General features: G+C 30.3%; 3 protein-coding genes across 3 annotated transcripts; all 3 read left to right on the forward strand.

The window, feature by feature from the left end:
* Positions 1-5826: 5826 nt before the first annotated feature.
* LOC107644954 (protein S-acyltransferase 8) lies at positions 5827-10429 on the forward strand. The gene is made up of 5 exons (XM_016348931.3): positions 5827-6414; positions 7949-8134; positions 8656-8955; positions 9124-9357; positions 9567-10429. Exons 1-5 carry the CDS (start codon positions 6373-6375, stop codon positions 10062-10064), a joined length of 1260 nt encoding a protein of 419 aa, XP_016204417.1. The 5' UTR covers positions 5827-6372; the 3' UTR covers positions 10065-10429.
* A 729-nt stretch (positions 10430-11158) lies between these two features.
* On the forward strand, positions 11159-12052 carry LOC107642243 (uncharacterized). Its single transcript, XM_016345533.3, has one exon. The coding sequence runs from the start codon at positions 11269-11271 to the stop codon at positions 11788-11790; it is 522 nt and encodes a 173-aa protein (XP_016201019.1). The 5' UTR covers positions 11159-11268; the 3' UTR covers positions 11791-12052.
* Positions 12053-13036: 984 nt separating this feature from the next.
* On the forward strand, positions 13037-15847 carry LOC107644955 (mitochondrial import inner membrane translocase subunit PAM16 like 2). Its single transcript, XM_016348932.3, has 4 exons — positions 13037-13353; positions 13931-14018; positions 15184-15317; positions 15408-15847. The coding sequence occupies exons 1-4, from the start codon at positions 13351-13353 to the stop codon at positions 15549-15551; spliced, it is 369 nt and encodes a 122-aa protein (XP_016204418.1). The 5' UTR covers positions 13037-13350; the 3' UTR covers positions 15552-15847.
* The last annotated feature ends 1334 nt before the right edge of the window (positions 15848-17181 follow it).

Raw genomic sequence — 17181 nt, forward strand, 5'->3', positions numbered from 1 at the left:
ATTTTGTTTTTGTATGCTACTGAATTGTGATTTTAGCAAAAGTTGCAACACTTATTTATATAGACACATTGGATTATTAGAGGGGCTTGTGGCTTAGTTGCCTTCTACACATTTCCAATTATTATATGAGTATAATTTTGATGTACTGATAATGATAATGTAAAATATTTTATACAATCGTACAATTACATTCGTTCTTTTATATGACTATTTATATGGTTAATGTGAAAAGTAATTATTTTTACTAATGTAATGTTATATAATTAAATGTATCTGTAAAATTATTTTATAGTGACAATGTATAAAAATTAAATTCTTATAATATTTTATAATAAATTAATTAATGTTGGTAGATGTGTAATTGTGAGATTTAGAATTGAGTAATTATTTTTCATGTTTTGGAACAAATGTAAAAAAAAAATGTATCCAAACTCCAAAAAAACAATTTGGTATAAAATTATTATTATTATTATTATTATTATTATTATTATTATTATTATTATTATTATTAGATATAAAACCCCACTATATTATTTGAGCAATAATACTTTATGTTACTCGTGGATATTCCGTATCTTAGAGGTATGGAGTGGAAAAAAATAACGTGTATTGTTTAGAGGAAAGCTCATCATGAACCCAATAACGTTCCATATTGTGTATGAATTGATAATAATAGAATAGTAACTTTTCAAAATTATATTTTTAAAGGATAATATATAATAACTTTTATGTTACTCAGATTAATCTTCTAGATCTCTAAATTAAATTTTTGTGTCTTTTATTTATATCGTTCTCTCTCTTTTTTGTGTGTCTTTGTTTAATAATTAGCTATCATTTGCAATAAATTAATTCGTGAAAGGCCATGCATGTGGCGAACACATGCTATTATTGAGATTAACATATTCATCTATTTATTTTTAATTCGTCCTCGTGAAACTGACGGAGGTTTATAAAATTATAACAAGATCAGAATATGAGAATAATCTTAATGAAAAAGAAAGAAAACAAGAATAATCTTTTATAGGTGATTGGTGTATATACTCCTGTCTATTGATATTTGAATATCATTTGTATTTTAATTATAAGTAGTTATTGATTTTGAACTTAAAATAAAGTAACAATAATACATAATTAAAATTTTATAACATACATTATTGTGTAGAAATTATATATTAGTGGTTGTTGTATATTTATTTAATTTGTACATTATATTATTATACTTTTATAAAAGGAAATCTTATGTATATATTATATTGAATATTATGCCAACTTTGTATATACACTCACTAGAAATATAATTGAAAACTAATGCGCGCCATATCTGTTGAAATTTATTTTTTTATTGTATTTTTTAACTTAACAAGTTAAAAACTAATATGTTGTGGATCAAATTTTTTTTATAGTATTTTCTAACTCGACAGATTAAAGACTAATTATTACAGATCAAAACTCTCTTTAAAAGTTTGCTGTTGGCCAATAGATTGTTTCGTATATAAAGCGGGATTCGGACTTCCAATATTGGTTTTAGCGGACTCGTGAACTAACTACTAAATTAACCCAATTTAGTTCGTTGACTAATAAATTATTGCATACACAAAATAGAATTCGAACTTCTAACATTTATTTCAATAGATAACTAGTTAAGTGAACTAAGGGTCCGTTTGGGAAACTCTAGAAGTAGTTTTTTTTAACTTTTGACTTATGAAAAGTAGTAGTATTAATGTCTGGTACAATTTTCAAAACCAAATTGCAACTTTCTAAGAAGCTATTTTGGAGCTTATAGAGAAGTTAAAAAAAAAATAACTTTTCTCATAATACTTATACTTTTCATTATATTTCTATAAAATAAGCACTTTTAGAGTTAAAAATCCAAACACAAAATAACTTATTTATAAGTTACTTTTAACAGAGTCATTTATTATTTAAGTTATTTTATCAAAAGGAGCTTAATTAAATTGGTTACCCAAACTGGCCTAAGTAGTTAATTATTTGACCAACTCAAATTTTTTTTTTTTGTACAACTCAAATTGTTTTTTATCAAACTTGAAAATGAGATGTTCATATTTTATCGTTTTTATAAAAAAATGATCTTGATCCTAACCGTGGGCCAAAGATAAACAATAAGCCCAACAGTTTCAACTTTTCAAGTGGGCTATTATCCACCCACATAAAAACCGAGCCAAATTTCTTCTTCTATATTGAGGTCTGCGCTGGAAGGTTTGATACTTTGATTTAGTGACATCTGTCATCTCATTTTTTGAAAAATGAATAATGCTACGTGTACACTAAAATCAGCTATCAGTATAAAATATATGCTAAAATACAAATATACATTGAAAATAAATGAAATAACACATATATTTATATACAAATATATTAGTAATTAATTTTAGTGATTGATTTTAGTGTACAAATAACATTTCGCTTGAAAAATACACCAACTTTTAATCTTAGCCGACACTAAGAAGTGATTATATATAAACCAGAAAGAGAGAGAATGTATCATATACTGTTAGCTAGGGTATATATATATAGATCTTTTCCACTAAAACATGAAAAGGAATTAAGGAGAGGCTTAGCTCCATTTTTATTTAAAAAAATGAAAAAAAGGATATTTTTCTCCAAATAAATAAATAAATAAAGTTAATTTGTGTTTTAAAAACATATTTTAAGAATATAATATTAGAATTTTTTAAATTTTTTATATATTTAATACTTTAAAAATATAAAAAAATTTACATTTTTAATAACTTTTAATAAAAAATATTTTTATAATATTTTTAACATGTGTCTTTAAATCATATGTTAGCAAAATCATTCCTAAGACATTTTATTTTATTTAAGAATACTAATGTAGTACATTTTGTAGAAGTGATAAGATTTTGAATCTTTTCATGAATACAAATATATTTTTTGTTCGATAAAAAGTTCCACATTAATAAAAAGTATACAACCTAAAAAAGAAAATATAATATAGTACCTGTACTTTATTTGACGTTATAATTATTCTTTTATGACAATTAATGCACAAAGTATAGTCTTTGTCCCTTTGATTTGCTATTGAATTGGGTTTCAGTGGATTACTTATTGGCTTTCATTGTCGTTCATAAATAATTTCTAGCCGTTCATAGGATAATTATGAATTATCCATCCATTTAAATATTCCAACATCAAACTTTACCAGCTTTGGCACAAGTTTTTTTTTTAGTAACGTTTAAAAAAATAAATAAATAATACTATTTGCATTAAATTTAGTTATTAATATATTTGTATATAAAAAAAATTCAAGATCAGTATAATTTATTAATTTTTTGTTAGTATTTTTATTTATCAGTCTAATTTTTTTAGTCTAACAATTTAAATATATTTTTTAGTTCATATTTTTAAATATTATTAGTTAAAAACTATTCAAAAACAATAAATTTTGATAATTTTATAATATTTATTTATTAAATATATGTGTTATCTAATTTAATATTTATATTTAAATATGTATTTTATATTAGTAACTAATTTTGATAATTAATTTTAATGTATACCTAGCTAGTATGATTGAAAAAACAATGATAATTTTTATTTGTATAATAATTTTTTAAATAATCAATTTTAGGGAAATCAATTTATGTTTTGATATTTTAAACAAGTATATACTCTTTTTTTTTCATACGGGAATGTATTTTAGACCTACATTTTCATGTAATCTTTTACCTAGAAAAATTACTAAGCAAGAGCAAAATTCATGATTAAATCAATGCAATTATAATTATGTAATTATAATAATCTATGCATGTTTTTGCATGGTGGCTTAAGAGAAAGGAAGAGTGTCTGTGCTTTTTTGGTCCCAAATTTTCTTGGTTGGTCCAAGCACACATGAAATGAAAGTAAAAGACACAATTTAAGAATCATAGATCTCCCAAGCAAATAAAAAAGCTGACTTTGTTACTTAAGAGAATACCTAGTTCTTGCCAAATGCTTTAATTAAATTGAACAGCCTTGGAAAGGAATATCTAGTTATCTACTTTTATTTAAACAATTTGTTTTTTTGAATATGTTAATATATTCACTTTTAATAAGTTTATGATTTTTTTTTGTTTCCCACGATATCTTTCAGTTCGACAGGTTAAGAATTAATCCGTCGCGGTACTGAACTTCATTTAAGAATTTGCTGTGCTGCACATAAAATATGGAATTCAAACTTGACATTTATTTAAACGGACTAATAAGCTAACCACTAGACCAACCTAATTTAGTTATAAGTTTATGAGTTAAAAAAACTACTTATTTTGAGAAAGATCATCAAAATTCAAAAGCTCAATTATTTGCAACATTTGTATTTGGAGAGAAATGGTATGGAGTCAAAGTATGTTTGAAAACCTACAAAGTAAGAAAAAAGTCTTTTACCAATGAATAGTCATGTTTGATAAAAAATTAAAATTAGATTATAATTAAAGATAGTAATTTCAAGTTAAAAAAATAGCCTATAAACGAAAATAATATTTTGAAGCTTATGAATATAAGCAAAAAAACTATTATTTTTGAGTTATAAGGTTTTTTCAATTTGATATCAAATATCAAATATTAATTCACATAAACAATCATTTCATATTCATTTATGTGATTATACCACTTAAAAATAGATTTTTTAAAGCATTCTAAATATAATAAATTATTTAAATCACTTTTCATCTAAAGTATGGAACATAAATCATTTTAAAAAGATTATAAAAATAAAAATAAATTGAATAAGTTAATTTTTTTAATATTTTAAAACACAATTTTAGTGAAAGTATATATTCTCATTCTCATGGTCAAGGCAAAAGGAAAGCCAGGTTGGCACTTGAGACTTCTCTTTTGGCCAATTCACTAATTTCTTTTTGTATTATTTATGCTAACCTGCTTCTATTATTTCTCTTTTTCCAATTTGAATTTTTCTATTGAATGAGGTGTCAAGGTGAATAATGGTGGATGAATTATAGACAGAGAAAGAATGAATGAAAGAGAGAGAGTGTGAATGGACTATCTCTATCATAAGTCATAACCCTTTCAAAGCAGGTCCACCCTTGTAATTAAAAACCATGATAAACCAATAAAGAAATGTGCAACTCCAAAACTAGGATGGAAATGTTTTATGAAATGTTTTTCTATTTAATGGTAAAGCTAATACTTTCATATTTATGAAATGAATAACAATCACACAGTTTATATAGCAACAATTAACAATCAAATTATATTTTTATAAAATATATATTAACATATAAAATATACATTAAAAATAAATAAATTCATATGCATTTGATTTATATCTTAGTGAATTTTTTTTTGATCTATTTTATTGTTCCAATGAAAATATATTTTCTTATAAAAAAACATGTATATTTATACATAAATATATTATAACTAATTTAATAATTTATTTTTATTACATATAATATTTTTGTATAAATAATAAAAAAAGTTATCAAAAAAGTATCATTTATTACTTTGTTGCTGTCTTCAAATTTAAATTTTGAAACAGAGGGATAAACATAAAAATTAAATAAATTGAGTTAAACAAAGTTAAACTAATTTAGTGATTAAAATTTGTTAAAATTTAAGTATTTTATTAATTTTTTTTAGAAACTGATTTGGTTACTCAAATAAATTTGATCATTTTTTTTATTACAATTATGTTTTTTTATTAAAGATAAGGAGACTCGAGTCCACCACCTCTTAAATGAGTATAGAAAGATTATGCCATTTTTTTTTATTACAGTTATGTTTTTGAGTGGAGAAAAGAGGGTTGAGATCATAAGTTTACAACTAATAACATAACACAAAACAAAACACAACACACCTCACAATTTTTTTTTAATTCATAACACCTCACATTTTAACAACACTACCTTCCTCTTCTCATCATTCTTCAATCTTCAATCTTCTTCTTCAATTACTGCTCCTCACTTTTCTTTTTAATTATATTTTATTTGTTTCCTCTTCATTTCAATTTTATTCTTCTTAAAAATATTAATTAGGGAGAAAAAAATATTTAAAAAAAAAGAAGAAAAAGAAAAGTGAGCTTGCAAATTGGAAACACATAAATCGCTATCTCTGAATCTCGCACCCTTTCTTCGTTTCTCTTTCTTCTTCTTCTTCTTCTGCTTCTTTCTCTCTCCTAATTCTCTCTCTCTGTGTCTCTGGTTGAAGAAAGTTGCTGTTTTTTTTGGGGGTTTTTCAATCACATTCGAAGAAGGAGGCGTAGCATCGTTTTATCCCCAATGAATCGCTGAATCGAGGGATTCGATTCAGTGGTGAGAGACATGAGAAGAAGAAGTTGCATGTTCTAGGTGTGAGAAGCTTCTTCTTCTTCTTCCTCTTTCATATTCCTTTTTCTTCATGGCAGCGAAACGCGTCTACGAAGCATGGAAAGGAAGTAATGTAATGTTCTTCTTCAAATTTCTCTCTGCTGTTTTCTTCATTAATTTTCAGCTTCTAATGCTTAAATTTGTTGTTTTTTTTTTTGTTTGTGAAAGTGTGATTTGCTTGGTTTTCTATATTCAAGGGGTTTTAATGCTGTTTATAATTGTTGATGCTTCAGAGTGAAAAGTTAGGAGTAAAGAGAAAAAATGTTATGAATTTCAAAATTTTGGAAGAGTGTTTATGGTGTGTTAGTTCAGCTGGTAGAATAATGTGAGGTTCTTTGAGATGTGTTAGATGTGAAACTTGTAAATGAGCAATTTCGTGTGGCTTCTGTAACAGTTTATGTCCATTTGTCTAAGGTTTTGTGCAAGAGTTTGTCAGTTTCAAACTGATACTAGCTCGTTTAGTGCTGCTGGGTTTATTTTTCATTTTTATTTCTTTTTTCTAGTTATATAGCGGGAAAGATGATTGTAGAAGCAATAGTTTAGTTTTGTTTCTCTTAACAGTCTTAATTGATTTGGAGCGTTACTCTCAAGTTAGCAAATTGCTCTGAAAGATGCATAATTCGACGGTTCTTTTTTCATGTTTTGGGTTATGGAATTAAGCAAGATAGGAAGATGTATCGCAAGATTTGAGCTGGGGATTTGTGTTATGATAGTTTCCATGTTCAAATAATAAATTGTGTTGATGGTTTCACAATCATTGCCTTGCTTCTTTTCTATGTTCTAGATGTATGGTGAATTGGGATGACATTCAATTCTGATAAAATTTTTCTAATTATGTGCTTGAATGGAGCTACCATGGTTGGAAAATAAAATATAAAAGAAAGGCAAGCATAGGCTTAGGGTGCATTAATAGGTCAGAGCATGGGGAATCTTGCGCACAGCAATTGTTAATGATATGCTGTAGTATCTGCAGTTTAAATGATAACTTTCCTGAATTTTTCTGAATCCCTCCCCCCCCCAAAAAACTTTTCTTTTTTTCCTGTGTTTTATACACTAGGACATGCATTACCCTCTCCCTGGTTGTACATTTCATTGTTATTTTTGTTATAGAGTAGCTTGTGTTGATTTTGGGGCAACCAAACTGGGGATTTTACTGGAGCCTAGTAGTAGAAGCCGCAGGACTAGGTCAATAGGCCTGGGACCAGTTGCTACATTTCATTGAGAGGTCGCTGTCCTTTAAATTCAATACCCTTGTCTTTTATATTTTGTCCCTCACACTATCTTTAGTCATAGAAGTTATCCTTGCTTAATGTGACAAGTAGCTGATCCATCTTGTATGACAAAAGCTAGTTGCAATTGTTTGACAAGTAGACTGATTGAGGCCCTAGTGAGAAAGTGAATCAAACCGAAAAATAGTACAATTTTGAAGCTCCTCTTGATTTTTATTGTTTATTTTATTATTTTTAAAATTTTTTTTGTTGTAATTGTTGATGGCAGACACTTGAATGATGTGGCATCTTCCTAATTTCTTTTGTGCTTTTGGCTAGTTTATCATATTTTCACTTCTATTGAGTTTCACTTCAAACATCTCTCTTATGTTTATGCAGAAATTCTTTTGTGGAGGAAGGTTGATATTTGGACCTGATGCTAGATCTCTGCTTGTCACCTTATTACTGATTATTGGTCCAGTTGTCCTCTTTTGTGTATTTGTAGCAAGGCATCTTCGGCATGAATTTCCTTCATACGATATTGGATATGCTATTTTGGTGCTCGCAGTTCTCTTTAATATTTATGTAAGTTGCATTTTTTTCATTCAACTTTGTTTTTCATATGATGTTTTCATGCGTATATGCATTATGCATAGTTGAAACTTATTATGCTGTAGCTGCATATCCCATACTCCAATTTTAAAAATAGGTGAATGGATATTAGACAGAACTTGCTTTTCACTGTCTCATCTAAATATTGTTTTTGGTTCTCTGTTCGTTTATCCATTTATTGTCCTTCCTTATCTGCCTTTAACCTAAAAAATTGGCAAGAATTTACTGAGAACATCAATGTGATGGTGAATCAGCAAATATATAGCTTTCCCCTTAATTATTTTTATATTGAGTATATCTGGATTTATCCCCCTCTGTTCTTTATCTCACTTTCTGCTTCTTTACCAGTTCATTTTGCTTTTATCATAGTACATAGTAGAAGAAATCAAATATTTGATGGAATAAAACTTTACTGTGTGATTACAAAACTTTAGTTTGGTGCTTTGAGGAGATAATTTAAGGTACCAAAAGAAACTCCTTATGAATGTATGTAGGTGCTGATTCTTCTATTTCTAACTTCCTCGCGTGATCCGGGCATTGTTCCAAGGAATTCCCATCCACCAGAAGAAGAGTTTCGTTATGACTCTTCTGTTGATATTGGGGGACGTCAAACGCCGAGCCTTCAGTTCCCTCGAACAAAAGAAATAATGGTCAATGGCCTCCCTGTAAGGGTGAAGTATTGCGATACTTGCATGTTATATCGTCCCCCTCGTTGCTCACATTGCTCCATTTGCAACAATTGTGTAGAACGTTTTGATCACCATTGCCCTTGGGTGGGCCAATGCATTGGACTGGTATGAAAGTTGATATTCAGAAATGTTCTTGGCTTGTTATTTCTTTCCTTATTCTTTCTTTTATTTTCTCTTTATTTAAAAGAAAAACTATGTTTTTGGTCATTTATTTATTTTGGGCGTTTTTGGTCATTTACTCATTTATTTATTTTGGGCTTTTGCAATGTGCAGAGGAACTACCGTTTCTTCTTTCTGTTTGTGTCTTCCGCAACCATTCTGTGTATCTATGTGTTTTCCTTCTCGGCTTTTTACATCAAAGTTCTAATGAATCATTACGACGGGACAGTTTGGAAGGCAATGAAAGAATCCCCTGCATCTGTGATACTAATGGCATATTGTTTTATCTCTTTATGGTTTGTTGGTGGACTAACTGGCTTTCATTTGTACCTTATTGGCACAAATCAGGTCAGTAAATCCCTTCTGTATATCTGAATCTAATATCTTGCTATTTATTGTATCTGTTGATAGCTCGTTACTATGTTGATAACGATCATTTGTAGAATTATTCTCCATGTAATGAACAATAAGGACTTTGAAAATGCAGAAATTGTTCATAATTGTTCCTTTGTTTAAAGAATGTCTTCACCGGAGGTTATTGTACCTTGTTTTTGCAGACTACCTATGAAAACTTCCGGTATAGAGCTGATAACAGGATGAATGTTTACAATCGGGGTTGTCTTAATAACTTCCTAGAAGTATTCTGTACAAAAGTAAGTCCCTCAAGGAACAATTTCCGGGCTCTCGTTCAAGAGGAGGTACAGAGGCCAACCATTCAAGTCATTTCCCGGGACCCCGAACCAGATTTGAGTGGAGATCGGCGACCTAAGGTTGAAGATGATCTAGATATTGGTGAAGACCTATTAAAGATATCACAGCGTCGGAACATTGAAGAGATTGTTGATGAGGATATCCGAAGCAGAGGGAGCAATGGACCCCCCCACAGTACATCCGAAGTTGATTCAGCTATGGGCTCGGATCGAGCTCCCACAATTCGATCTGAGGCAAGGCACTCAAGTTGGGGAAGAAGTGAAAACTGGGAAATCGCATCTGAGGTCCTTGCCAATAATGCCCCTGAAAGCAGAAGTACTGTTGCTTCGGAGGCACGCCAATGACCAAACCTTGGGGGTTGCCTGTCTGATATTTGCATAGCAACAACATAGATGATGTGGGGAATTCTCCTTGACTAGAGCTTACCATTGTAGGAATGGAAATTGAACTGAATTCAGGATAAAAAACTTGTTTCATCTTTTTGTGGTAATCTTAGCTCTTTTGGAAGGAATAGAACTATAGAAGTGTGTGCATTGTTTGAGAGAATGGAATAGTGTCTTTTTTTTTTCTCTCCTTTTATTTTTATTTTTCCCTTTTTACTATAGTCCAATATGTACTTTGCATCTTTACTTGGGTTTATTCTTTGTGTAAATAACCAGTTGTGATGCTCAAAAGTTTCATCGTATATTGTGATTAGGCATTGTAAAAACTGGTTCATCTGTGAAGTTGCTTCTATCCATGCTATTGATACAATGATATCTCAAGGTGTTGACCACTTAGAACGCTTTGAAGAAAGATTTTGGTTTTAATTCATGATTATGGATATCTTAAGGTGTTGATGACTTACACTTTTTGGAAAATGGAAAATTCGTCCGTTCATTTTGTATTGGTTTCGGTTTATTTTTCATCAAGCAAACGAAACTTACCATTTACTCATGTACCATCTACCATTTGATGAAATGACTTTCCTTCTAAGTTATGTTCACATTTTATTCAACATAAAATCTAGGTGAACAATGGTAAATAAATTATGAGTCCACATGATATTTTAAGAAAATTTAAGGTGGAAATACATGATAAAAAAAAAATCTCTTTTAAAAAACTAAAATATGTGATGGACAACTAGAAATCACCAAGAAAAAAAAAATCACTATTGCTTTGCATAAAAATAACTCTAATTCTTATCACTACCTTAAGAGGCTGATGGTGATTATTCTAATTTCTAAATGATTGCTTGGATACTCAAATGTTGCTTTCTTACAACTACATAAATATTTTAATGCCAAAGCCTCAGAAAAAAAGTGAAAAAAAAAAAATAGCAAAGACATGATAGAGATGCACCTAAACCAATCATTATATAGCTACATTGCTAAAATTACACTCACCATCCTAAAATTAACAAACTTTCCAATGACTATAAAGAAACTCAAACACATTTCAAGAATCCAACCCTCTCCACAAAAACCAATAAGAGAGAGACCTTGAATCCATCATTCTTTGTCTCCACAAAAATAGAAAACAAAAAATTACAAAAAAATAAAATAAAAAATGAATGCCTCAAAGTCCTTGTTGTTCACCCTTTCATTGATCCTTCTGTCTCATGCAGCAACAAGCAGCATCAATTTGTATGAATCTGTGTGCAAAGATGCTGGTGAGGACAGTGAGAAGTGCCTAGTATTTCTTAAAGATGATCCTAAGATTTTAGCAGCAAGGAGCTATAAGAAACTTGCAAAGGTTATATTGGAAATGGGATTGAAGAAGGGAGTGGAAGGACAAAACTTCCTTAAGGAATTGGCCAAGTCAAATCCTAATTCAAAAGCCATTGCACAATGTGCAAATGAACTCTATGATGGTGTGGTTGGATCATTCAAATCCTCATTGGGTGAGTTGGAACAAGATGCGCTAACGGCTAGCTACGACGCCAAGGTGGCCAGCGACGGACCAACCACTTGTGATAGAGCCTTGGCAGCCGAAAACATCAACAATCCTTCCATTGCTAATCTCAACAAAGATGTCTTGTTCCTAAGCAGCCTCTCTTTCTTCGCCGTCAGCAAGCTCCCTGTGCCATAAAGTACTTTCTTTAGGCTGTGTTTGCGAGTTGGAATTTCAGATACTGAAATCAAAACTCGCAAACACAACCTTGATATGATGTGGTAATTGTGATTGTGGGATGGAAAAACCTTTTAGAGTAGTTAACAAAGTTTGTGTGCAATATGAAGTGACACAAAATAAAGAACAATAGTCATATGTATATATATATGTATATATAAACATGGTTTTTATGTAGCCATTGAGTTTTATATTTCATTTACTCTTTTCTTTTGTCTGTTTTTGTTGAATTGCAGAGGAAAGTGTTATTGTTTTCATGATTAGTTAAGGCAAACATAAACGTTAATATCATTTAGAAATCCTAATTGCTAGTTCTTGTAGTAGATGCATGTGTATATCATAATAAGGTGATTAAGAAAATAATGGATTTTATGGCTTAACAAGGTGGTAACAAAGGAAAGGATGAATTCTTTAGCTTATATTAATGCAGACTGTTAAAAGGTGGAAAAATCATAGAGGAGAAATTGAATAATTAAAATGATCATTTTTTTTTAATATAATTATATAATCTCTTCAAAGGATTTGCTTGATTCTCTACTAAGTATTAACTTCAAATTTAGAAATATCATTCAGCTTTTCACATAAGAAAAAGTATAAGTAACTAACAATATTTTTTAACAATGTGTGAACAATGTGAATTAATAGAGTTAAAACAGTAAATTAATTTTAAATTTAATTAGTAGCATTAAATTAGGATGTAATGTATTTTTATTTAATTGGTAATTGTTCATATTGTTACACTCCCCTTCACATAAACAATCACTCGCTTCTCTCAGTTTTTTTCTCATAGTTTTTTTTATTTAATACAAATTAAAATTAACCTTAATATCATTTCATAATATATTTTAACATATTTAAAGATTATACTTTTCCTTCATAAGTAATAGTAGCCAATAATAATAATAAAAATAAAATAAATAATAATATTCTTTACTTATTTTAAAAGAAATTGTTCAATAAATAGATTCCAAAGAACTGTGTTATTAAAACAATACAAAAAGAATAAATATTAGTTGTTACTAAAATATTTGTGTAAAAATAATTTCTTCACAAAATTAGTATTTAAAGAAGGATATTGTAAAAATAATTAGGATGATATCCATGAGCCAAACCCTTTTATTATGTTTAAAAAAAAAAACACACTTTTTATTAGCATATGTAATTTTTAAGGATTTGATTATTTTTATATGTCTATAGTAGTAATTACACAATTTCTGGAATATTCTAAAAAACCAATTTTGTTTGTGAATGGTAAGAGACTAGTTCCACAGAACTCATTTTGGAGCCCTAGCTTCCGCCATTGTAGCCGTCGTTTCTTTCTCTACACGTTTCCCTCTTTTACTTGCAAAAAATCGTGCCTTTCCTTGTGGCACTGCATTCATTATCCCTTCTTTGATAAACCCACAATCCAATTTCACCTCCCTCTTAGCTCAATTAGGGGTCACGTAACCCTAAAATTCCCATTCCCTCTGACGAAAAATCTAAGCTCTTGCGGTTCATCGCGTCGTTTGTTATTAAGCTATGGTAACTTCATCTTCTTTCCTCTTCCATTCGATTTTATTATCTGATTTTCTATTGGGATAGAGCAGTAAGGGAATTTTTTATTTTCCATGGTGTTAAATTTGATTTTTTTTTGTTTTGTTTTGTTCTCTATTTTGGAACGTTCTAGGTTTTCCCATAGGTTTTTGCTGTATAATTTCAATCGGGTATGCATATTTTAAGAGGATGTTTCTGATGTATTGTTGGCCAACCTAGAATGATTCTAAAGGAACAACCTGGTGATAGGAGAATTTTCATTGATCGTTGTGTTTGTTGGTATCATATAGCCTTGAACATTTGATGTCTTTAATATGGTGTGATTTGCCTTTAGGTTTATCTCAGTTTGTTTTGGGTATCTAGGGTAACTTTGTGATGTATCATGTATGTGCCAAAAAAATGAACTAAAAGGTGAATGAGAAATACATTGATGATGAGGATGGATCTTGGAAAGTAGTTATAGTCTGCTATCTGTAAATGGTCTTTCAAAAATTCAATTTTTCTGTATGCATTGTTTCCGGCTTCTCGCCTTAGGGTTTTAACGTTACCTGAGCTGTTTATGCAGGCAGCAAAGATTCTTGCAAACTTGATTGTGATGGGAGGGGGCATCTTGGCAAGAGCAGTTGTTCAGGCATATCGCCAAGCGCTTACTAGTATGTTTTATAAGTTTGTGATTGATAGATTTGTGACTTGGGTGAACAGCATATCTGCATTTAGTTTACCATTCAATTCCTGTAATCCTGTGATTTTGTCATATTCTTTATTTATAAGTATTGTTTGTTCCCCTGATATTTACCATATGCTAATATTGCTCAATTATCATCCAGCAGAGAAATTATTTTATCATTTAATTGTTACTCATTCAGTTTCTAACTAGCATTTAAGGGGTACTGATTGGTGTCGAATGATTTATATCTGTGATACCACCCCCCCCCCCCCTATGAGCTTTAGTGGGCTATATTGGTGTTCATTGCATCAGAACCTAGTTTTTGTTTCTACACTCTTCCATGGTTCAGTTCAGATTTATCTTTTTGAAGTTCCATGTTTGGAGATTGATGACCTAGTTGTGTTACTGTGCAATATGATTCCTTTTATCTCTCTTTTTAGCCTCCAGATAGATGGATTTTGTTGTTAGACTGATATTGGTTGCCCCAACATGAGTTTTAGGGTGAGGTGCTAGCCATTGGAGCACCACGGGTTGTCTAGAGCATCTGGGGTTGCCCCATTCCCCTTCCCCCCTTTTGTCCCATGGGTGTTGGGTGTGCATTAAAGTAATGGGCACCAAGTTTTCTTGTCAATCAAAAACTACATAGAGAGAAATGCATGTACCAAAACTTAATCTTGAACATTACCTAGCGAGCTCATCTATAATGAATATAAAAGTGATGGCCTTGTTGTTGAGCCCTGATACAAATGTGTCGGAAAGCTGAATTAAATGGCAAAATGCTGAATTGCATAAACGTATGAGTTTCAATGCATATTACATGCCCCTTGTTTTGCAAGAGTTACCAGAGAATGTAAATGCTGTAAGATCTTTCTACAATGGCAACACTGAATATACGACGCTTGACCTATGTCCCCCTACCTAAATCTACGTTATTTCTTTTGTATTCATGGTGTGAACTATATCTACTGATTACTTTGTAAACTGTATGCAGACACAGTTTTCTTTTCCTCTATTTGTTATCTTTTTTATTTTACCGAAATGGTTAGAAGGCTATTGTTCCTTCTTGTCCTTTGCATTCTATGATGCATGAATCAATGGGGCCCTAAATGCCCTTTTTCTTTGACCTAATCTTTGTTATTGTCATGTTCCAGATGCCTCGAAAAATGGTGTTGCGCAAGAGGCAATACAAAATACGATCCGCAGGGCCAGCAAAGCCATGAGCGAGCAAGAGGCTCGGCAGATACTTGGCGTGACCGAAGAAACTCCCTGGGAGGAGATTGTGAGGGTTAGTCATCATTTCTATATCTTCCAAACTATTACTCATTTCTTTTAGTAGATTTGGTTGCTTCAACATTGTTTCTTGCCTGGATCGCAGAAATACGACACATTGTTTGAGAATAACGCGAAGAATGGGAGTTTCTACCTGCAATCAAAAGTTCATCGCGCCAAGGAATGTTTAGAAGCTGTTCATCAAAGCAAGGGTCAGGGTCCCCAGGCTAGTAGTAGTACTCCTAGTTGAGTGACATATTCAGTTTTGTTCCATACACTTTATGTATTAGTTTTGGGCTACTTTGAGATGTGCAAATTCATCAGAGTTGTATACAATTTGTGGAATTGAAGAGTTTTCTGGAAGCTCGGATTTCTTACCATCAAAACTAATCTGTAAATGATTAATTAGATTGGGATTGGCTACAAATAATCAAAGGCTAGCTACATGAAGCACTGAAGATATGTTGTTACTTTATTATGAAGTGTGCACAAAATTATTATATTGATAATAAATATATGGAATCCTAACATGTTATTTTGCTGATCATGTTCATCATGGGACTTTTTTTTTCCAATATAAATAAGTAGAAACATTACACAAGGAGCAAAATCACAATACAAAAGAAGTAGTTGCATTTGAAATAAGTAGTTGTAAGTTCATGAGTTCCAACACATTACTCATGTATTACATATTCACACAACACACTCACACACACTACATGAGTTCCAACACACTCACACACACGAGTTCATTTAAGGGTTCATTTTTCCTCTCATAGGACTTGAACCCGGGTGCAGCTACTTGCGAGGCAGCAGATCCTGCCACTAGCACCAAGCCTCGGCTGCGACCAACTCAAATTGGTTTAAGTTTAGGCAATCAATAAATTCGGGTAATTTGAGATTTTTGTAAATCAACATATGTTTTTTGAACATTGATTTTGGTACTTTTGTTTTTTTTTTTGTAATGTAATTATCCAAATCAGAAGGTTACTTTGGACACATTTTTTTGTAATGTAATAATCCAAAACAGAAGGTTACTATTGGACGATGGAAATCATAAGACAAACAAATACCACGTTTTTTTCAATTTATGCTATCATGGAACGATAACATTTAAATCATCGTCACACAACAACTGATAAAAGAAACATCATATTCATGCTTATCCGTTAACTATTCACATATTTTCAACTTCTTATGACCATTAAAAAAAAAAAAAACTACATTGGTGGAAGTTATATTATCAAAGAATGATCAAGTTGCATATGGTTGATGATGACATTACATTAATGTGACATACAATTTTTAACGAAGAAATCATTTGTACCACATATATCAACTTTAAAATAGACACAAAACACTTGTCTTTCATAGCTTCCTTCCTTACCCAAAATGGTACCCAATCATCCTCATTCCTCAATCCTCATCTCTAATCTCAAAACCAATTATCCAAATCAACCCATCCAATTTCTTCCTTTATTATTATTATTATTTTTTTACACATTACTCTTATTTTATTTTTGGAGGTAATTGTGCTATGACATACCTTAGGATAATATATATAAAGGTGAAATAATGTACATTTTAATCATATTATATATATACTAAAAAATAGCCACTAAATCAATCACACGTATAAAATATATATTATATAAAATATATATTAAAAATAAATTAATAGCTAATTTAGTAGTTAGTTTTTTGTGTTTAGATAGTATTTTCTTAAAAACTTAGGTGAATTTTGTTTGCACTTTAGATAGTTAAATTTGATATTTTATTTTAGGGATACTTCTACAAAACTATCTAAAAGGAACAAATAATTAAAATAAAAATTGTATATTTCTGATTGCAATTGTGGCAAGCCTAACAATTATTCATTA

This window comes from Arachis ipaensis, chromosome B5 (assembly GCF_059453495.1).
Source record: "Arachis ipaensis isolate K30076 ecotype BB chromosome B5, ASM5945349v1, whole genome shotgun sequence".
Classification (NCBI taxonomy): Eukaryota; Viridiplantae; Streptophyta; class Magnoliopsida; order Fabales; family Fabaceae; genus Arachis; species Arachis ipaensis.